The 23,387-nt window shown below is 45.7% G+C and overlaps 1 protein-coding gene across 2 annotated transcripts in view; it reads right to left on the reverse strand.

The window, feature by feature from the left end:
- Positions 1-23,387, reverse strand: part of LOC136612324 (tropomodulin-3-like) — a 69,732-nt gene that overhangs the window by 44,338 nt on the left and 2,007 nt on the right. Inside the window, exons 1-3 of one of the 2 annotated variants that reach the window (XM_066592595.1) lie at positions 18,042-18,152; positions 7,128-7,326; positions 3,594-3,750 (exon numbers count right to left, since the gene is read on the reverse strand). In XM_066592595.1, the coding sequence (XP_066448692.1) occupies positions 3,594-3,750; positions 7,128-7,256 (286 nt within the window). In that variant the 5' untranslated portion in view covers positions 7,257-7,326; positions 18,042-18,152. Of the gene's footprint in view, positions 1-3,593; positions 3,751-7,127; positions 7,327-18,041; positions 18,153-23,387 lie in introns of those variants that run through there. The other variant, XM_066592594.1, reaches the window with a different exon arrangement.

Here is a 23,387-nt window from a genome sequence, read left to right on the forward strand (position 1 = left end):
ACCACAACTACATGGTAACTATTACAACGGATTCATCTCTGCAGGAACCTCCAAAATAGTGCTGACCCAAGCAGGTGCTAAACCTTGCACCTGAACAAAAGAAAAGCCAGTTAGTCATCCATGAAATGTGCATTACATGGCGTGCATCATCACAATACACGTATTGTTTTTGTCTCTTTACATGTAAGAGCAGGAACTGAACAAGTGAGAACAATCAGGTCTTCAAGGATGAGAAATTATGTACCAGCACCTATAATTTCTGCAGGTAAGAACAAGATCTTTACGGCAAAGCAGAGGACTCCAGCGCAAAAGTCACTATGAATCACCACAACACATGGAACTCAACCGTGTTTTGAGAGCAACAAGCAGGACTAATTCAACGCTAGCCTTAAGAAGGTCTTTAGATAACCTTGGAAGTTTTTCGCCAGTGGCTGGTGCGTTTCACCTAGCACAAAACAAAGCAAGCGAATGCCAGATAAAAGGTTACATCTATACAATACTGTTGTACATATTAAATCACTCCCTCCTAAACCTTCACATCATACGCTACACAAAGACAAACTAGATAAATAGTTATATTAGTTAAAGTTTTTTTTAAAAAGTGCATTCTATCAAGTTCAATATATAATTCTATCATGTTGATCCAAAGGAAGCACCCCCCCCCCCCCCTCACCCCACCACCCACGAGGCAGATGCCAAGTGCCCCGTATTTGGTAAAAAAAAAAGGATCTTTCCCGACTCTGAATATGGCAGTCAGAGTCAATCCCTGCATCCACATGCTAATTCCAGAGATCTAGTACTCATTACTTCTAGTATTACATTTTTCTAGAAAAGCACCCAAGCCTCTTTAACTAGTTCAGTGAATCCACCATCACTACATACATAACACAGTAGAAAACACTACAGAATTAATGCAGACTATGGCTTAGAGACAGTATAAGAGAACATAAGATAATGACCGAAATAGGCTTATGTGTATAGAGGCTTCCTAAGCCTTCCCCAATAAATGTCGGTGAAGAAGGTGGCACGGACATGTTGAATTTTACATAACCAACCCTTTTGTCCTAACAAGCGGTAAGCAGTCAGGTAAGGACAGCCTTTTGGGTGTGTGTGACTGCACAGGGCATATCACTCCACTAAGATGCGGGGTGCGCCACCTAGCTCTGCTCCTAAACCGCTTGTAGGTGGAAGGGGTTAAGTTCAGTAGTAAACAATCACACCCTGGCTGATTATCCGGCGCGCTGATTTCCTGTGCAGTCTCTTCTATAGCAGGGCTTTTTCACAACTTGGCAATCACTGTACTCTAAGTACTGAAGCTTGGCGGGGAGACGAGTGATGAAGCTCTGCTATAGTAGACTGCACAAAGAATCAGTGCATCACATACTTAGAGAAGCAGAAAGCCAGGGTGTGAGCGTTTACTACTAAATTTAACCCCTCCCACCCACCAGTGTTTTAGAAGAGGGGTGAAGGTTGCAGATTTTGCCATGTTTTTGTTGCGGATCCGCCACAGATTTAAACCTTGTATTTCACAGGTTGAAATCCGCAGCATAAACAGACACTGCGGATTTGTTGAGGAAATTTTCGCCTCCATGTGCAGGAGATTTTAGAAGTCTCCTCCACATGGCTTGCACAATAAATACTGTGGGTTTTTGCAGCAAAGTCTGAAACAGAAATTCCATAGTATTCATGGTGTGTGAGAAGCTGCCTTAAGAGCCCATTCATATGGGTGTGCTGCTTGATACCCAAAAGCAAAGGACATTTAATGTGCAATTCTGGTCCGTGATATGGACCAGAATAGAACATGCTGCAATTTCTTCACACAAAATATCAGTCCGTGTGTGCGTGCATGCATATGGCGGAGTTCGTCCAAATAGCCCAATTGGCTACGTATAATTGGTCAATTTACTGTCCATGAAATATATGGACAACACATGGACAGGAAACATACCTGTGTAAATGTACCCTAAGGGTGCGTTCACATGCATTAGATTTACTGAGGATTTTCAACAGGAAAATCTGCAGCAAATCCATGCCTAAAAATTGATCTGCACCAGAGTTCATCTTTTCATGTTTTGGTATATCCGCACTAAAACATGCATCAAAGTCCACACATACTGTGTCTCCTCAAAAGTAAGCCCTACGCCGATTTTCAAGGAAAGGAGGGGGGCTTGAAATATAAGCCCTGCCCCGCAGCTCTCTACTAACCTATCACAGCATCGCATTGAAAAACTGCGATTAGTTCATAGAGTGCCGCAGTGATTGGTTCTCGAGTGCCACGGCTCAGCCAATCAGAGCGATCGCTTGGAGGCGGGGTTTACAAACCCCGTTACCAGCAAGTGATGTTCTGTTGGTGCTGAGAAAAGTGAGGAGCCTGCTGGAACTGCTGAGACCAGCGGGAAGGACTGGGACAGCACCTGCTAGGCAAGTGCTTTTTTTCTTTTTCTTTTATGCAGTGTAGCTAGGACTTCTTTTCAGGGTTGGGCTTACTAATCATGGGCCAGTGTTTTGCTACTGGGCCAGCCTCTGTGCAGCTCACCTGTTGCCAACGGTGACGTCCCAACATTGTTTTACCTGGTGTGTCTTATGATGGGTGAGGGGGGAAAGATTTCCTACAGGGTGCCATCTAACCTAAGTCCGCCCCTGCCGTCAGAGTGGCAGCGGCTTACTCTCCTCTCCCCATTGAAAACACATGTGCAATCAGGCAAGCTGAGCGTGTATGTGTATGACATAATGGTCGGTCAAATGAGATTGAAAGTGTAATGTAGTAAGTCATACTATACTAGAATGACTACAAGGAGACAAGAGCGCATAAGAAATACCAACTAATAGCTGTCATACATGAGACTTAAACTGATAAAGGTGAAAGAAATCATCCATAATGAATGTTGCAAACTTTTAATTGGAAGGATTATGGTACCATTAACTCACTCATGTCTAACTCATCCCATCGGCAAGTAATACAAGATTTAATCAGTTACTAACTCATACCGGCCTAGTTTCAGTATTGCCATGTCTATATATCAATTTCATGGGAAGTGACATATTATAAAGCATGCTTACAGCCGTAGCAGAATGCTTTATGTGGGCTTTACTTCGAATATTTGCTCTGCTGACATGGAAATTTCCCCCTATGGAACCATATGAGAGTACCCCTCAAATAAGAGACTAGTAGTTAAAATAGGAATCAGCCTCCATTGTCTGATATGAAGAAAATATGGCTCCATAACAGGAAATGTGCCCGTGGCGCAATTGTATTCTGAATAAGTGTCACGAGAATCAGTCCTCCGTGAGCCGTCTTTTGGCTCGTTACATAATAGTGTTGGACAGTGCAGACAGCTTATACACAGTTACTAAGGAAAGCAGCATACATGTATTGATTTAATATATTCCGACAGTCCTGAGAACTTTGTTCCTTGAGCTTAAATATTCTGGAATTAACAAGATTAATGATAATGAGAACATGTCGACTACCTAAGGAAGGAAATATGTGATCTTTAGAGTTCCGAAAAATCGGAACATAAGTTTCCAAGTGTTCTCCTTCATAAAGAAAGAAAAGAAAAAAAAGAGAAGAAGCACAACAAAGCGTGGTGTACCTTTTTTCTCGCCAGTAAATGGTACAACGTCTTCCCTGTCTTTTTGTGCAAGAGCGTCCTTTTCCAAGAACTCTAGCAGATGCTCTCTGTCAAAAGCGCCGGTGGTTCTCTTTACTGTCTGGTCCTTCTGACGAAATCCCGCAGGCAGAAGAGCATTCTAGGAGGCGGGAAACACAACCGTTAGTAGCATGAAGGGTTGTTTACAGTAACCTGCAAATCTGGAAAACAGTGAAGCACGCAAGTATATTCATACATACCTGAACATTCTACATGTATACACATATATGCACACACACACACACACACACACACACACACACACACACACACGATGGCATGGTCTGTACATTAAAGCTGCCTGTCCACGGACAGGTTTGAATTGCGTTCCCTGCTGCGATAATCCGGACCTGGGGAATGCAGTGAAAGCTCTCCATAGCATTGCTATTTTCCGAAATTCTCCGCGGTCAGCCTATCTGTCAGATAGTCTGACAGCGGAGATCTGTCTGCCGACTCCTGCTCCTGGGCAGCGGTATCCCGCAATGCCCGTGGACAGGCAGCCTAAGCCAGACAACATACTAGTAGAAGATAGTGGCAACTTCCAGAAAGTAAAAGATGCATTTCTTCATTTCTGCTTCTATACTAACAAGTAGGTAGCAGCTATATTACTTGGCAGCATCGGTTAAAGGGGTTGTCCCGCGGCAGCAAGTGGGTCTATACACTTCTGTATGGCCATATTAATGCACTTTGTAATGTACATTGTGCATTAATTATGAGCCATACAGAAGTTATAAAAAGTTTTATACTTACCTGCTCCGTTGCTGGCGTCCTCGTCTCCATGGTGCCGACTAATTTTCGGCCTCTAATGGCCAAATTAGCCGCGCTTGCGCAGTCCGGGTCTTCTGCTGTCTTCAATGGGGCCGCTCGTGCAGAATGCCGGCTCCGTGTAGCTCCGCCCCGTCACGTGCCGATTCCAGCCAATCAGGAGGCTGGAATCGGCAATGGACCGCACAGAAGAGCTGCGGTCCACGGAGGGAGCAGACCCCGGCGGCCATCTTCAGCAGGTGAGTATGAAGACGCCGGACCGCCGGGATTCAGGTAAGCACTCTCCGGTTTGTTTTTTTAACCCCTGCATCGGGGTTGTCTCGCGCCGAACGGGGGGGGGGGGGGTCAAAAAAACACAAAAAAAACCCCGTTTCGGCGCGGGACAACCCCTTTAAGTCTAACAAGGTCAAAATCTGCAAACAGTTGGTATGTTCTCTCCATGTTTGCATTAGCTTTCTGCAGATTTTCCAGTTTCCTCCCACACTCCAAAAATATATTGATGGGGGAATTAGAGATTATGAGTATCCCTGGGGACAAGGAACAGAAGTGAATGGTAATCATTTCCTCATCTCCAGAAGTAGTCTTATAGACTCTGCCAACTACTTCTAGCTCTAAGCTAAACAGCTGAAAGTAGGAGAGTCTGGGGATGCAAGTGTTATACTTACCCTCCTCGTCATTCTCCCGGTGTCAGCGCTGGAACGGTGGGGAAGGCAAGTTTAACACTTACATGCCCAGACTCAGCAGGTCCCCTACTTTCAGCCCATAGGCTTAGCTTATGTGCTAAAAGTAGGTGACAGATTCCATTCAATACTTTACACCATTAAATGTTAATATGTTCACAAAGTGCAACGAATGTTGTTGCTTGAACCATAGATGTTCTTTACTTGGCCTAAAGAGTAAGAACTGAAACCCACACAAACTACAAAACCAGCTACTTCTTTGGCTTTACTGCCAAGCACCTATGAAGCAGATATATTAACCTTAAATGGACCCTGTCAGGTCCCTGTGAGTACCATCAACTATGTTTATGAGCTCACAGCACAGGGGCGGCGCAGTCCAGGGGGTGTGCTTTTTATACTTACCTGCCTTCCTTGTAGAAGCTGCTCAGCCTGTACGCCGGACTCCTTCCTGTATTCAGTGCATGCACACATACACGGATCTCTACGCATGGGCACATGTACTGAATGAAGAGATGACTGATGCCGACTCAGCATGGCCTTGCCAGGTAGATGGCGAAGGACCAGGGAGGAAAACTATAAAAAGCATTCCCCTTGGTCTTAGCTGCCACTGTTCTATGAGCCCATAAGTTTAGTTTATGGTGCTTTAAGGCCCTGTCAGGTTCCCTTTAATTATTTCATTTAGTCCATCAGCCCTCCAATCCAATAGTGCTTCCTCTGCAACATGCTGCTAGGTCATGTGATGTAAACCGTATCTCAAGTTGTTCTTCCCTAGCCTCAAACAGCCCTGAAGCATACAAATATTGCAGCTAACAGAAGAGATCATTGGTGCTATGAGATTTGTACGGTCTCATACAGCAACAATGGCAACCCGGATACCCAGCATACTATATTACACTAAGCCACTGGTAAAAAGTTGTAAGACTAGAAACATTTTGTATTTGCCAGTTTTATCAATGCAATTTCCTGAAAACCAATGCAATGTCTACCGGAGCCCCACAACTCTGGCAGAAACACGGAGTACAAACCCTTGGGAAAGATTACATTGTTCTACAGGAAATGCAGAACAGAAGCCAAATAGACACTGTTTCACATTCAGGAGCTTTCAAGACATAACCAAACATCTTATAGAAATAGAGAAGACAAACCTGATCTAGTGTGTCCTGTTAAAGGGATTAGACTGGATGAGAACTCTGGTGCAAAGTGCTCTTCTATGAAAAGTTATAAGAGTCAAAACTGAATATTAACTCACACTGTGCATAACTTTACGGGCGGCCTGTGAGGAGCATCTCAACCTCTATGTAAATAATTGATGAAGTATTGTGGACCGAACTTTAGTGCATTTTTGACTTTGAGAGAAGTTTTAGCTTAGATCATACTTCCTAAAGGTGTTATTAGTCTCGGAACTAGTTGATCTAGAAATCAAAATGGGATTCTGTCATCAGGTTCACGCTGACTAAACTACCGGTAGCATGAACCCGGGACAGGGATACCTATTGCCCCTACCTGTGCATGGCTTCTTCTGAGTTTCAGGAAAAAAAAAAATCTTTTGAAGTTTGACTCAGCACAGAGCTCCAAATCATAAGAGGAAGGCCATGCAGCATTTCGGAATAAACCAAACAGGGGCAATAGGCATCCCTGTCCCGGGTTCATGGTGCCCATTGTTTGGGCAGCATAATCCTGGTGACAGATTTCTTTTAATCCTGAACTTTATGGAGGCTAGGGATCCAGAAAAAGCTCTCAACACCATCACCTACTGTACTGGTAATCAACCAATGAAGCCTTTGGCTTCATCCAAGAGTCATACATTACAATCAATGTCTTGCACCCCCAGTTTGCAGTGCAGAGATGGCCACATATGCACAATCACACTCCATCAGCGACGCTGGGTGCTGAAGATATTGCTACACACAGACTGTACAGGGCTGTGTGTGACATCTGGGGTCCTTGTACGCCCTCCTACAGTTCAACTACTAAAATTCAACTCAGGAAAGAGATTTTTTTTTTTTTTAAGCAGAAATCCCATCATTCCCACCTCTGGATCAAGCTCTTCAAGGACATTTTCCAGTTGTTTTAGATCAGCCTCTGAGAGGTTTCCAAGGAGTTCATCATCATCCATATCTCTGTACTTGTTGTCCATCTCTTTCCGAAGGGCCATAGTCATTGTTTAGCGGTTGGGTGTTGTGAACACCCGGGTAGATGAATGTATTTTTCTTAATGCTGTTGCTGTAATTCTAGAAAATACAAAAACAGAAATATGGATTTACTTAACTTTAAAGTAGAATATACTGCACAAAGATATTTATAAATCTGTCCAACATGAAAAAAAAAGTGTACTTATGTACTCTTAGGGCCGCCTGCACAAGAACAGGTACCAGCGTCATCGCCTAGCAAGGGCACGGGAAAAATAAACATTAAAAAAAAAATCTGTACTGTGCATTCCTGACGGCGGCCTGACACTATGGCCGCCTGCACACGGGCGGAAATCCCGCGGCGGGATTTCCGCCACTGAAAGTTTGCATAGGAGTGCATTACAATACGCACTCCTATGCAGACGGCCGCGGTTTGGCCGCGCAAAATCTCGCGCGGCAAACAAACCGCGGCATGTCCTATTTTTCTGCGGGGCACGCACTCACCCGGCCGCCGGCTCCGGTCTGCGCATGCGCCGGTTGCGCCGCAGCCGGCACATGAAACAGCTGGGGCCGCCAGGCGCGGGAGAGTACGCGCTCGTCCCTGCAGGCTCTCGGGTCGGGTCCCGCGGCGAGAATTCTCGCTGCCGGATCCGACCCACTCATGTGCAGGCGGCCTTAGGCCTCATGTCCACGGGCAAAAGAAGAATTAAAATCCGCAGCGGATTTTAACTCTTCTCCCGCCCGCGGATCCGCGCCCCATAGGGATGCATTGACCACCCGCGGGTAGATAAATACCCGCGGATGGTCAATAAAAGTGATTTAAAAAAATGGAGCATGAAAAAATCTGGACCATGCTCCATTTTCGTGCGGGTCTCCCGCGGGGACGGCTCCCGCGGGCTTCTATTGAAGCCTATGGAAGCCGTCCGCATCCGCGGGAGACCAAAATCGGAATTTACTCACCTGCTCCGGATCTTCCCTTCGCCGCGGCTTCATCTTCTCTCCGTCGCGGCCGGATCTTTTTTCTTCGGGCGGCACATGCGCGGGGCACGCAACCGACGTGCCCTGCGCATCCGCCGAGCCGAAGAAAGAAGATCCGGCCGCGACGGAGAGAAGATGAAGCCGCGGCGAAGGGAAGATCAGGAGCGGGCGAGAGGTGAGTTTATTCTTATTTTTATGCCTCATGTCCGTGGGGCAGGAGGGACCCGCTGCAGATTCTCCATGGAGAATCCGTAGTGGGCCTGATTTTCCCAGTGGACATGAGGCCTTTAAAAAGGGGTTGTCTCATTACATGAATCCCTGTCCATATGCATAGGACACATTGACTTCATTGGGGATGGGGTGCCTTCACTCAGGCCTTCTCTGCTCTAAGTGCTAGAACGGAAAAACACACTGGTAGACCCATTACATCAAAGCATTACACAAAGGCCACTTAATAGAATTGCTGCATGGTATTCCCAGCAACCTTCATCAAACGATAGCAGTGTATCACTAGACGTCAGGGTTGTCTTAAAGGATTATTCCTAGCTTATAAAGTAATGGCATATAACTTTATGATCAGTAGGGATTTGACCTCTGGTATGGAAGCCGAGGGGCCAGGAATGTTGTTAAGCAGGAAAACAGAATGAGAGGCAATTCTAAGTCAGCACTGCGACTCTCATTCTCAAGAATGGTGGAGGTCCAAAAAGTCAATCCCCGACTGATCTTTCTAACAGGGAACAGTCTGATTGCCATTAGGGAGTCGGGAAGGAATTTTTTCCCCAAAAGGGCTAATTGCCTTCTGCTCTTGGGGTTTTTTGCCTTCCTCTGGATCAACACAGGAGGACAGACAGGCTGGACTAGATGGACATTGTCTTCATTTGGCCTAATGAACTATGTTACTATGTTAGATCTTTGAGTTAAAACAAAAGTTGACTATTTCAACAGTGTACAACGCAAAGGTCCTTTTATGTGGGACGACAGTCACTTCAGCTGTAATTGCAGGATTGCTCAGTCAAGGGGGGCAAAGCGAGTCGGAGATCCACCTCCAACCACGACAGGCAGGCAGTCTTTTACACAGGCCAGCCATTGTTTGATTTTTATGCCTGCAGAAACGGTGCTACAAATTCTTGCTGGTCGTTCAGTTGCTGCTGTCACATACAATAAATATAGTTCAAATCGCACCATCCAGCGAGAAACTGAATGATCATCGTTCAACCTAAAGGGGCCCAAAGTCCAACACTTGTCCATGAACAGCAGAGACAAGTCAAATACACAGTTTCACTAGTCCGCAATTCCAACACGCTAATGTGAGCAAAACTGCGTAAGGCCTCCCTCACACAGGAAGTTTTTCCAGCCTTTAGTGCTGCGTTAAACGTTGCACAACGCTTTCATTAATTTGCCCCCACCAGCCTTAGAACGTAGCGTTTTTAATGCCGCGATTTTACAGCGATGCATGTTCTATTTCTGGGCGCTTCAGCATTTTAAAACGCTGTGCTTTGCCCATTGAAATGAATGGGCAGCATTTTAGACGCTGCTGAAGATGCGGCACAACTTGCTACCACGTTTTTAACAGCGTTCAACGAAGTCCATCTCTCAGCTTGGCAGAAAATACAGCTGATAATGCAGCAAAAACGCTGCTGCCAACGCTGCTGAAGACGCAGTTAGGGCAGCGTTCTGGCAAATACCTGTTTGACGCAGGCCTCGGCCAATGTAATTGAATGTCTGTGAACTGCTGCGTACCAAGTGGGCGTACAGAGTTCACGGAATACGCTATTCCAATACGGCCGTGTGAGCCCAGCCATGGTCTACGGTAGATATTATACATTGTTGTAATGGAAAATAAAGGCAGATTGTTTATCAATACAAGAAACGTGTTACAGCTTATCTGTAGGAAGCAGGCAAGAAGAAACAGCGTCTAATAAGAGGTTTCAATACACTTGTACAGTCCTGGCTACATTCTGAAGCCAAACTGGCTGTGCAGGAATTTACCTTGTACGTTAAACATAACCTAATATCATTTCATACACACATTATGCTGACACCTACATAATAGGAAAAGTAGATAGAATGCAAATGATAAATGGAAATATGATCTATATAGGGAAAAGAAAGAGGTTTAAAGGCAATGGCTAGAACTTAGCAAGTGTAATAGTAAACTTCAAGCTTCTTCTGCATAGACTCACTCAAGACCAATTTCCTCATATACAGTAAAGGTAGTTTTACACTGAGCAATTTGCTTCTATAGAGAAGCCTACCAAGTCTTCAAACAGCACAATACAGACTGTATTGGGGGACGAAGGATCGTTAATAGAGATGAGCGAGTATACTCGCTAAGGCACATTACTCGAGCGAGTAGTGCCTTAGCTGAGTATCTCCCCGCTCATCTCTAAAGATTCGGGGACTGGCGCGGGTGACAGGTGAGTTGCCTTAGCGAGTATACTCGCTCATCTCTAATCGTTAATACAAACATTCGGCCCCACAGAGCTGTCGGTCAGCTGCACATTTCCCAGTGTAGAGATGTACAGCTGACCGAAGCGCTGGCTCATTTGATGACTGAGCGCTTGCACTTTTATGCAGCCCAGTAATTGGGCAGAACAACCTTTTGCCCGATTATGGGGATGTGTAAAAGGTCCTTAACCCAAAACCTTCTATTTTAAAATGAAGCTTCATGGTCGTACCATTTCTATGGAACCTTAGCATTGCAAAGCCACAAAATATACCTGATCATCAACAGGAGGTATAAGACAGGTGGTCACAACTAAGGAACCTGCACACTGCCAAGTTTCTTCGTTGTTCCAATATCACAATAAGTCAAGGTTACGAGGCCTGTAAATAGCTGAAACTAAGAGGGTGGTGGCAGCGCTTCCTGCCAACTCAAAGACTCAACATTAAATAGCATCAGCACAATATCAAGTAAGAAAAGTCCTTCCTGAATGGAAGAATAACAAGTTCTGGAGCCAAAGACTGGAACGGTGCTGTGGTCGCAATGGGCAAAACAATTATTCATTTGCCGTGTGATATTGTTGTGGAACTGAATACTTGCTACCAAGTTCTCCTGGTGATTAGCTTATCTAGCAAAAAGATTGTCCAGAGTAGATATCCCCTAACATTCTAAGGCTGGGGTCACATGGGGCGGAGATCTTGCGGAATGTCTGCAGTGGGACTACACAGAGATTCTGAGAGATTTCCGCAGCGGAATGGCTGTTTCGAATGCCATGCCATTTGGCGCAGGTTTTGAAGCCGCTTTTCAGCCTGTATACCGCTGTGGAAATCTCTCCCCATAGAGAGAAGAGTCTGCAGCGGAAATTGCACCAAAATTAACATGTCGCGAATTTGAATTCCGTGTCGCATTTCAGTTCCCACTCGGCTTGTCTGCAGCAGACTGTCGTCAGCGTGTGACCGAGACTTTTGCAAATCTCGTCCACTCTGCTGCTTCGTCTCAGTTTTAAAAATGCATGCAGAATTTACAGGTGGAGGGTCCGCATGGAAATTCCGCAGCATTTCCGTCCGTGTGACTCCAGCCTAAGGGTGCTTTTACTGTTACATCGTTTGCTTGTTTACTCCATCCATTTAGACCAAGATAAATCGTTTATTTTCACAGGATCGTTAACGTCTCTGTAAAAATGAATAAGAACCATTGAACAATCATTGTTTAAACGGATGATTAGCAAACGAGCCAACAAGGATATTTATGGCCTGTATGAAATGAATGATAAGCGAACAAATTATCATTCTTCGTTCAATCGTTGGCCATGTTTTCACTGAATGATCATTCATTTTCGCTCGTTAAACTATTTTTTTAATGATAATTGTTCTATGTAAAAGAGCCTTTAGATTCACAAGTGCTGTAAAATAACAATGCAGATTATTTCTGACCAGGAGTTTAATAGCTATAGACTGAACCTTCAGCCAATCGCTATTGAGGAGTCAGAGGTATCTTAATGGTGTATCATAATTGTCATTTATCACCTATCTATAGGGTAGGTGAGAAAAATCTGATCATGGGCGTCTCATCACTTAGACCCCCACTGATCTGGAGAATAGGGGGCCCTTGTTTGACTCTTCTCATTACCCACCCACAGTCCAGTAAACATTGAATGGAGCCAAGGTTGCACATGCATGGCTGAAGTATCCGAATACAAGCACTCTGCTATCTCAGTCCTTCTGCAAGTGAATGAAGCCACATTGCACAAGCGTGACCACATCTCATCACTGTAGGAGGAGGGGGACACAGGAACCCCATTCTCAAGATTAGTGCGGCTCTAAGCAAAGAGACCCTCAAAGATCAGATTTTTATTAACTTTCCTATGGATAGCTGGCAAAAGTCGATTGCGGTACAACCCCTTTAAGGCCGTCTTATGACTGTTATAGCAAGCTGTAATATTGCCCCATAGTTGTGCTTATACCCTCTGTACCTCTCCAGTCTCAACGAGCTCTTCTGTTGGGAGAAAAAAAAAAAAGCAGCATTGATTTAGCTGTACAATGTTTGGCTCTGTATGGGAGATGTATATTCAGTAACAACAATATGATTTAGGGTATGTTTACACACAGCAGATTTCCCGCATTGGATAAAACCCACAGCATTTGGTTGGGATTTTTGAGTGGGTTTTGGTACAGATCCACAGCAGATTTTACCCCTTTAAGTCACCCCTATAGTTGAAGGAGTGAAGTCTGCTGCACCAAAAAGTGCCGATTAGTACAGAAAATCTGCAACAAATCCACTCTGTGTCAATGAACATAGCCCAACTAGAAGTGCAAGGCAAACTTTTCCAGAGGTTTTACACCAAAGATATAGCTGTGCTTTACCCTGACTGCATCTGACCCTGGTCTTGGCATTATACATACCTGTACATAACGTCTTCTGTCCTTTATTACTGCTGTCTCAAGGTTGAAAAATTTCAACATCTTTTCAACAACCCTTCAATTGTATTTCATAAGTCACAACAGCCTTATGATATATTTCTGGACCTCATGCTTCTACTCACATGACAGGAAGAAGAATATACAATTTAGGGCTTAGCAGAAAAAATGTAAAGAGTACATACAGTAAGGCTAACTGCACACGGGCGAGCGCAATATGGGATCGTAAATCCCTGTCCTCATATCGCGCTCGCCATCAATGTGAAATCTCCATGGCAAAACCGTCTGGCATCACTTCGGGGATGCATGGATCTTCCGACACAGCTGTTACAGCCGCAGTAGAGAACCACAGAGTTTCTCCCATTGCTTTCAATGGGGCCGGCGATGCTGCCACCGGTCTCATTAAAAACAATGGGCGCTGTGATGCGGGAGCACCCACAAGATAGAACATGCTGCAATTTGTTTCCTGCATGGCACTGCCATGCAGTAAAACATCTCTTATGTGTATGACCCCATTCAAAAGAAATCTTGCGCGATTTTGACTCCCGTGTGAAGTCGGCCTGAGTAAATGAAATAATTATTTAGGTTACCCGCTGTGCCTTTTGCTGTCAAATAATAATGATGTTAAGTAACACATCCAGTAAACAATCTCAATACAGACAGGCGAGCACAATATTGGGCCAAGAAACACATACCCATTTTACGCTTGTAAAACTGCAATTCTGCATGCGATTAGGATGCGTTTTTGCTTAAAAACGAATTGCATGTATGCACTTATTTTTCACCCACGGCGAAAAATAATGAAAAACAAAAAACATAGCAAGTGCTTTTAATAGTTTTAATGGTTAAACAAAATAAAAGCGTCAACTCAATATAACAGCTATTAAAAACTAGATTGCCCCTACAGTCAGTCAATTTCTATGGGCCTGGCCTGAGAAAACAACTGCCCTCAACTGATATCACTGAAGCAAGCTGCAGCACTCACTACTAGGAGGTATAGATGGGAGTTGCAAAACAAGTGAAAGAGAACATAACCTCAAATCATAGTGAGGATACAGTCCCCTGGACATACTGATGCACTGTCTCCACCGGAACTATGGACACGGGTTGGTCGTGTTGAGCTTTGGGGTAGGGCCAGGTGACGCCCACAACAGGTGGAATGCAATGTCCACTCCCGACCCCTCTGTAACTTTCTCCAGGTCAGCCATCATCTTCCCTCTCACGACTTCTGTCACTGTCCCCGGCGTACTTCCATCATTTCCCCTTCTGGCTCCTGTCACTCACCCTGCCGCTCTCACTTGTCCGCTCCTGATCTCCCCTCAAGGCTCCTGTCACTTTTCCCGCCACTCCCTTGTCCGCTCCCGCCTTCTGCGCTGTCAGTCTCCCCGGCCGCACTGCCATCTGCGCAGGAAATCTGTGGTCCAGCCTACCTCCTGTGCTGCTGAAGCCGGCCCAGCTTTCACCATAGCTGGATGGATGGAGGCCGCCACTGAAGCCAGCACAGCAGTCAACTGCAGGTAGACAAGTTGCGGATCGCCTCCGCTCCGGTCCCCCACTGTCACAGCCAGCCTCCCTTCTCCGCAATAATGTATCTTCGGCAGCCTCCCTCCTCAGCTGGAATGTCTCCTCGCGTCCGCCGCCGCATCCGTTCTCTGCTGCAATTTGTCCTCTGGTCCACCAGCGTCACACATATGCCGTCCCCACTATCTGTCTCCCCATACCCTGACAGGTGACACCTGCCGTGAAGGTAGCCAATTGGCAGCTGTGGCGTTCCTTATAACTCCCCCAGGACATACCCACCCCATAGTTCCGGTGGAGACCAGATGCACGAGTACCCTCTCTGGAGGCACACATGCAAATCCTAAAAAGGTAAGGACAGCATGAAACGTGGGCATTACTTACTTATTTTCCACTTGAAGGTATTGGGGAAACTATAACGAACAGTATAAAAAATTTTTACGCAAAAATGAGCTGCTCTGTCACTTTCCACACCAACTCACTCTAACCCTCTGTATGTCAACCATATACCCCAATAGGGCATATGCACAGGGGTTGTCTTTTTGGGATAAATCTCTTTAAAATCCGTTTACAGCCACCAGGTCTGCCCTTTTAGTAAACAAGTATAAATGACTGCATACAAAAAATACATTTTTGAACAAACATCAGGACTTGCAGCCTCCATTAGTTAGTTTAGGGCACATATCATCCATACATTTTTTTGCAGTCAGTTTTCATCCCTGTAAATCACCATTAGAATAGAAGTTGGAAACAGGAGGGGAGTCGACAAAATGATATTAATCACATTCCAGCTTCCCTCTGTTCACAAATATTTCCAGGAGTTAAATGGAAAGTGTTATCCAAAAACAAGCATTGGTGCCCTATGACCCCAGCAAAACACATATCCGCTGACCACCAGACCCTGTATGTTCTGGGGCAAATTAGGTTTTGACTCGTAAGTGAAGAAGTGTCCTATAGAAATTAGACTGTGAACCCCAGATTGATTCTGTTATTAGAAGTGATGACAGATTACGGTTTAAACGTCCTGCAATAATATCATACCTGTAAGGAACCTTTCTGTTAGATTTGTGCAGAATTTTACAAGAAAAACAAAAACCTCTATAACACTAGAAGCGCCGATTTGAACATAGATCTCGCTTTTTGCAATGCAAAGTCAAATAATACACGTAGATGTGTTTGTGGTGCAGAATTACACCCTATGTGAATCCACTCCAAAAAAATAAGAAAAAAATGCCATTCCAGTTACTCCTTTCAGTCTCACCAATTACTTAAACATCCTTTGAGAAAAAATACTGAAGTTGAATTTTAAGCTTAAAGGGGTTGTCCCGCGGCAGCAAGTGGGTCTATACACTTCTGTATGGCCATAATAATGCACTTTGTAATGTACATTGTGCATTAATTATGAGCCATACAGAAGTTATAAAAAGTTTTATACTTACCTGCTCCGTTGCTAGCGTCCTCGTCTCCATGGTGCCGACTAATTTTCGCCCTCCGATGGCCAAATTAGCCGCGCTTGCGCAGTCCGGGTCTTCTCCTGTTCTCTATGGGGCTCCGTGTAGCTCCGCCCCGTCACGTGCCGATTCCAGCCAATCAGGAGGCTGGAATCGGCAATGGACCGCACAGAAGCCCTGCGGTCCATGAAGACAGAGGATCCCGGCGGCCATCTTCAGCAGGTGAGTATGAAGACGCCGGACCGCCGGGATTCAGGTAAGCGCTGTGCGGGTGGTTTTTTTAACCCCTGCATCGGGGTTGTCTCGCGCCGAACGGGGGGGGGGGGGGGGGGGTTTAAAAAAAAAAAACCCCGTTTCGGCGCGGGACAACCCCTTTAATCCACTACCCCATAGGTGATGCTTCACTGGCAAATCTCCCATTAGGGTTGACAGCCTTTAATGTCTGCACCATTAGGATACAACTACAGTATGAACTGGGACTGCATCATAGAAGTTTGAGCTGCACTTGAAGTCTGCGATAATCTAAGGGGCCGTTCACATGGGATGGAATTACGCTGTAGTCAAATCACAGCCAGTGCTTCCAGGAGGCGGGGATTTTTGAAACCCCGGCCAGAAGAGAAGAAGAAAATCAGTGCTGGAGACCCGGGGAGAAGATGCGGCCGGGTTGACAGCGTGGGAGAGGTGATGTATGTGTATTTTTTTTCCTTCAGCTATTGCTTATTTTAGGGGAAGTACTTATATTTAAAGCCTCCCCCGAAAATCCTTGCATGTGGTGCTACAAAGTCACGTGACTTCGAAGCAACACACATGCAAGGATTTTCAGGGGGAGGCTTGAAATATAAGCCCTTCCCCAAAAATAAGCAATAGCTGAAGAAGAACAAAAACACACATACATCACCTCTCCCGTGCTGTCAGCCCAGCCGCATCTTCTCCCCGGCAGTGATCCTCTTCTCTTCTGGTCGGGGATTCAAAAATCCCCGCCTCCTGGAAGCGCTTAATCACTGCTTGGCTTAATCACTGCCATTCATCAAGCGCTGGCTGTGATTGGCTAAGCATCAGCCAATCACAGCCAGCACATCCAGAAGGCGGGGATTTTTGAATCCCCGGCCAGAAGAGAAGATTATGATCACTGCCGGGGACCTGGAGAGAAGATGCGGTCGAGCTGACAGCATGGGAGAGGTGATGTATGTGTGTTTTTTTTTTCTGCAGCCAGGGTTTAAATTTTAGCTTTGACAGTAGGATTCCCTCTGTCAAAGTTGCATCACACTGCACGAAAACAGCGTTTTCGTGTGATACGATGCAACTGAGAGAATGGCTCCATAAGGAAACATGGGCTACAAAACCTCACGCGTCGCGTGCATATCGCCGGACCCGCAAGGTTTTTGTGTCTGATTGTTGCATGCTACACAATATCGCATGTGTGAGGGAACCCATAGGAAAGCAGGGGCTTCTCATACATGCGATTTGTACCATTGTAGCAACACTACAAAATCGTGCGATTTTGTCACCCGTGTGAACGAGGCCTTAACACCCCATCTTTTCATGAATGGCTCATTCAGCTTTTACCCCCCCTTGGGGTCCATACTGCAGCACTGTTTCCTCGGGTTGACTCATTAGGAAGCGAGTTTATGCTGAGATGATCTCAGAGTGTCCACAAGACATGGGACATCTGGGTATTTATATTCCGGAAGTTCTTTTCAAAGATCTTTACAGGTTATTAGTCTTTCTGGGTCACACATTGTCTCATGTTGCATGCATACAATACACTACTATGAAATGTCTACGAGTGACAACATCCTAGACACTTGTCATTGGTCAAAGCGAAAAGAGATTGTAACAGATACAAAGTATCCATTCCATCCACAAGGTAATTACAGCTAAGCCATCCACCAAGGTAAACCAGTTCCTCCAGAAAGGCTAAAGTATTTTTTCATATAATATTCAGAATCAAGTCTCTGAATTATATGTATGATAGAACAAAAGCCAAAAACTGCAAACGTATAGTCTTACCTGTCTCCTGGGCTTTGTACCACCCCGCTACATAGAAGTATATCCAGAGGTAGGAATATCAGAAGAGCCCACAGCCGCACGCCCCAATGGCACACAGCAGTATCAACAAACCGCACTGAGAAAATCTTTCATCAAAGAGACTGAAAAATTCCAAAACAGTAGGGTGAGGTCACTTGTTAATTATGATCTGAAACAAATAAATGCTCAGAAATTCCTCAGTGACTCACATATCAGCAGAGTTCAGGGCAGATCATGCCGCACTGCTGTGAACAGCGCTGCTCACAAATACGTATTGTCATAGGAAGTATATAGCATAAACATCACTAAAGGTAACATCTAATCCAAAATGGTCTATGCAGCTGTTCTACAGACCCATCACCTACCGTGTTTCCCAGAAAATAAGACAGTGTCTTATATTAATTTTTGGTTCAAAAAGGTTTAACTTTTTTACATGTATAGCTGCCTGGACACTATTAAAATTGACTTTTTTAATTAACTGTTAGCAGGGCTTAATTTTGGAGTAGGGCTTATATTTCAAGCATCCTCAAAAAGCCTGAAAAATCATTTTGCATCCTCAAAAATTATTGAAAATCATGATATGTCATGTCTTATTTTCAGGGAAACAGGGTAGTAATTACTAAGGCCGGCTGCACATGAGCGTGACGGGCTCCGCCGCGGAATATTCCGCGGCGAAGCCAGTCACGGCGCCCCCCAGAGACCCCATACTTACCAGCGGATCCGCTGTTCTGGGTCCCACATGACGTTTCCCCGCCGCGTCACATGACACGCCCGCCGCGTCACATGACACGCCCACCGCGTCACATGACACGCCCGCCGCGTCACGACGCGGCAGCGGTAGGCGGGAAAGCGTTTTCACGCTATCTTCTGCTGTGTTACAGCGGGAGATAGCGTGAACGGACGGCTTCCATTGACTGCAATGGAAGCCGTCAGCGCGTACACCCGCGGCAAATAGAGCATGCCGCGGGTGAAAACGGGAGATTTCACGGTGCGGAATTCCGCGGTGGAATTCCGCACCGTGTGCCCTGAGCTATTAGGTTCAATAGAACCTAATAGCTGCGGGCAACGCAGCGGATTTTCGCCGCGAATTACGCGGCGGAAATCTGTTCGTTGGAAGGAGGCCTAAGAGATGGAGGTATATTAAACTAGTGGGTGCTCAACACTGCCGCAACCATTGAAGTGCTGCACCATATGCAGGTGCCGTAGAAATAAAGGCAATCATTTTAGCAAAGCCGTAAAGTGTCTGGCATTCAGTTAGAAAGGACATGTTGTTGGAGCGGTGTGACAAATCCTATTAGCTGTTCGCAGGTAACGAGTTTCACCTGGAGAGTTCAAAGCAATGTAGTTTGGCAGAGATCATAGCCGTCTTCATAATGCCCGGACGTGTTCTTTTCAGCTTGATGCCAGGCACTGTATACAGTCCCTCAGAGGTATGTTGGGACCTACTGTATGTCCTAAGTTAAACTTAACGGGTCTGAAAAGAAGCCTCTGGTGTCCTGATTGAAGAAAGCCTTTAAAGGGGTTTTCCAGAACTAAGATACTGATTACCTATCCTCAGAATAAGGTCATCAGTATCAGATCAGTGGGTCCTTGTCTGTGGGTCAACTGTCCAAAGTGGTAACAGTGCTCATGAGTACCACGGCCGATTCACTACATAGCAAGCATAGCACCACGCATTTCATAGTGGCTGTGCCTGGTACAGCATCTCAATCACATTCTCTTGAACTCATCCCCGCAGGCTGTGAGCGCACACTCCAACTGTTCTCTATAGGAGTGTGGGCACACAGCTTACAGAGATGAGTCCGCTGCACTATCTATGGCAGCTTCTGAGAGTGATAGCATGGGAGAAAGGAGCTGGGCAAGTATATAAAGTACATCCCGGACTCCTTGGGACCTGCTCTACAAGCACTAGAACTTATGTTTATAGTGATCACAGGTGGTGACAAGCTTCCCTTTACACATCTCTACAGCTAGTTTTGGGACTTAGAATATACATTTATCATAAAAAGTATTTAATTCATGAACTCTAGAAGGGCGTGTACAATAAGTGGTATGCAACATATAGAGGATCAATTTCTTCTGCATATACTCCCATGAGAATATTATTGTCAGTCAGTCATTACTCAAGTGGTTTCTACAGGCATTTACTGCTTATGAATGGTCATTAAATTTACAAGAAGTTTGTGCTTATGTGATAGCCAGTGTGAAAACTAGCAAAAGCGCGGACAACTTAAAGGGGTTGTCTCGCGAAAGCAAGTGGGGTTATACACTTCTGTATGGCCATATTAATGCACTTTGTAATGTACATCGTGCATTAAATATGAGCCATACAGAAGTTATTCACTTACCTGTTCCGTTGCTGGCGTCCCCGTCTCCATGGCTCCGTCTAATTTCGCTGGCTTCTTGCTTTTTTAGACGCGCTTGCGCAGTCCGTGCTTCTGGCTGGTGAATGGGGCCGCTCGTGCCGGAGAGCTGGTCACCGCGTCGGCATCGTAGCTCCGCCCCGTCACGTGTGCCGATTCCAGCCAATCAGGAGGCTGGAATCGGCAATGGAACGCACAGAGCCCATGGTGCACCATGGGAGAAGACCCGCGGTGCACCATGGGAGAAAACAGCAGTGCATCCCTGGGAAAGGACCGGCGGCCATCTTTGGGAGAAGATTTTTTAAACTCCTTATTTCATCGAATCGGTGAGTAGCAAGCAGCTTAAAAACCGCTTTAATTTGCTATTTTATGCCAAAGGGGTGACAGGGGGAATGGGGTAAGGTAAAATTTTGAGGTTTGCCGCGAGACAACCCCTTTAAGGCCGAATGCCCACGGATGGATAATCGCTGCGGGATTCACGGTCAGACACCTGCTGCGAATCCCAGAGCAATAGCAGTCCATAGACATGCTATGTTAACAGATTCTCCCCTGCCCACAAGCAGATATCAACTGCGATCTTCTGCTCGCGGGGGAGAATAGCAGCATGTTCTATTCATCGCGGAAAATCACACAGACGGCTTCCATTGCAGTCAACAGAAGCCGTCCGTCCCAAGATACTCCACGCTGTGCGCACAGTGAAAGTATAGCAGGAATCCGTGTCCCAGCCCAGCGAGTCATTCCCCGCACTGCGCATGCGTGCCGGCTGAGAAACTCGCCACGGATCCAGAGAGCCGAGTATGGGGTCTCTGGAGGGCGCCGGGTCTGATTCCGCTGTGAGATCTCGCAGGCAGAATCCAACTCAGCCGTGGGCAGGAGGCCTTATTTACCTAAAATAATAATTGTGCTGGAAAATCCCTATAAAAGTGCTAGCTACCAGGGGTCTCCTTCCCTTCTAATTTGTTGTCGTCTGCCAGTTGTCAAATTATGTCAGTCTCCTATAAAAGAGATAAGAGCAGGAAGTGAAGAAGGGTGATGACTCTTGCTGTCCATGTAAGTCTATAAAGAAGAAAGGGGAGTAAGAAGAGAAAAACAAGAGCTGCTTTTAGAACTAATGGCAAGTTATCCACAGGTCCACTGCTCAGTACTGCTCTAGTGTCCCCTCTGATGACGTTATGTGTCTCAAACGCACAGTGTATATAGAGGACATCATAACAGCTAAGACTCCTTCCACAAGTTCAGAGAGCTGAAAATCAGATCGACAGCCTACAGAGGGGAAGAAATGGTGATAAATGCATGACACAAGTCCTACAATGGTCAGATAGTGTGTTATCCCTCATGTACACATGGCCGCTTATTCGGAAAAATCATACAAGTTAAAAACAATCATAAACTTAACAGCCAAGAAACGTGCAATCAGCAATTGTCCATCCTTACCTGCTTTATTGCAGTTTGTATAGGGGATCGCTATGGGTACGGTCTTGAAAAACTAGTTACCAAACATTCATGTCAGATGGAAAATATTCTTAGTTGGCATCAATCTGCTACATAAGTATGCTGATTGTTATCTCAGGAAACAGCCCTACACTGGTGTTACATGGTGACCTTCACTGCACCAGCCCCAACTCAGACATCCATGCGTGGTTGTCTCTATGTGACACCCTGTAATAACCACATCACAGGCATGCCAAAGTCTAATTTTTATAATGGAGCCGACCAGGCGTCCGCTAATTGTTGAGGGTCTGGCTTCTGAAGTCTGTCCCCCATGATGTCCATATTCCATCTACAGATTTCCAGAGGTTGCACCATAGGTGTCCCTGCAGCAGTTGATCCTCAGCACCTGCAAAAAGCGGTAGTCACTTCAACCCAGACCATTTCAGTACGATCAACGACCGCACAACTACACTGCAGTACATATAATGACCACATGTTGGTGCAAACCGCCTCTGCTCCCTTCCCACATTGCCAGGACATTTTTCTTTGATCAACTTGATTTTCTCAGTACTTCGGAAGGAAAAAAAAAAAAAAGTGAACCGAAAGCATAAAGTATGCTGTTAACTATGGCAACCACACTGCTTCATTACAGCTTGATAGATGGAGGCACATATCTGTCCGGTTACCATGGGACCATAACGGCCAGCGTTGGCTCAGTGTGAAGAAGATCAATTCCATCTCGTACTTTTTCACTGCTTATTACTCTTTTAGATCAATAGTAAAACTGTACAGTAATAACCAAATAAACGTCTTCCCTCTATAGAAATAGAGGTGATCGCAATAGATAGTGCTATAATAGAGGTATATTAGAAACGTGCCGATACAGCAACACCTTAAAGGGGTTGTCCCGCGCCGAAACGGGTTTTTTATTCAATAGCCCCCCCGTTCGGCGCGAGACAAACCCAACGCATGTGTTAAAAAAAAAACGTTTAGTACTTACCCGAATCCCCGCGCAGCGGCGACTTCTTCCTTACCTTACTAAGATGGCCGCCTGGATCTTCACCCACGATGCACCGCGGGTCTTCTCCCATGGTGCACCGTGGGCTCTGTGCGGTCCATTGCCGATTCCAGCCTCCTGATTGGCTGGAATCGGCACACGTGACGGGGCGGAGCTACGAGGACCAGCTCTCCGGCACGAGCGGCCCCATTCACCAGGGAGAAGACCGGACTGCACAAGCGCGTCTAATCGGGCGATTAGACGGCACCATGGTGACGGGGACGCTAGCAACGGAACAGGTAAGTGAATAACTTCTGTATGGCTCATAATTAATGCACGATGTACATTACAAAGTGCATTAATATGGCCATACAGAAGTGTATACCCCCACTTGCTTTCGCGGGACAACCCCTTTAATAAAAATCACTTATTTCACTATAGATGGGTTAAGGGTCCTCTTACATTGTCAGACACCTCAGCACCCAGCATTCGTCCCAGTGATAATCGCTTCTGTGCTTTCACGCAGCAGCAAAGTCA

This window comes from Eleutherodactylus coqui, chromosome 2, assembly GCF_035609145.1.
Source record: "Eleutherodactylus coqui strain aEleCoq1 chromosome 2, aEleCoq1.hap1, whole genome shotgun sequence".
NCBI lineage: Eukaryota > Metazoa > Chordata > Amphibia > Anura > Eleutherodactylidae > Eleutherodactylus > Eleutherodactylus coqui.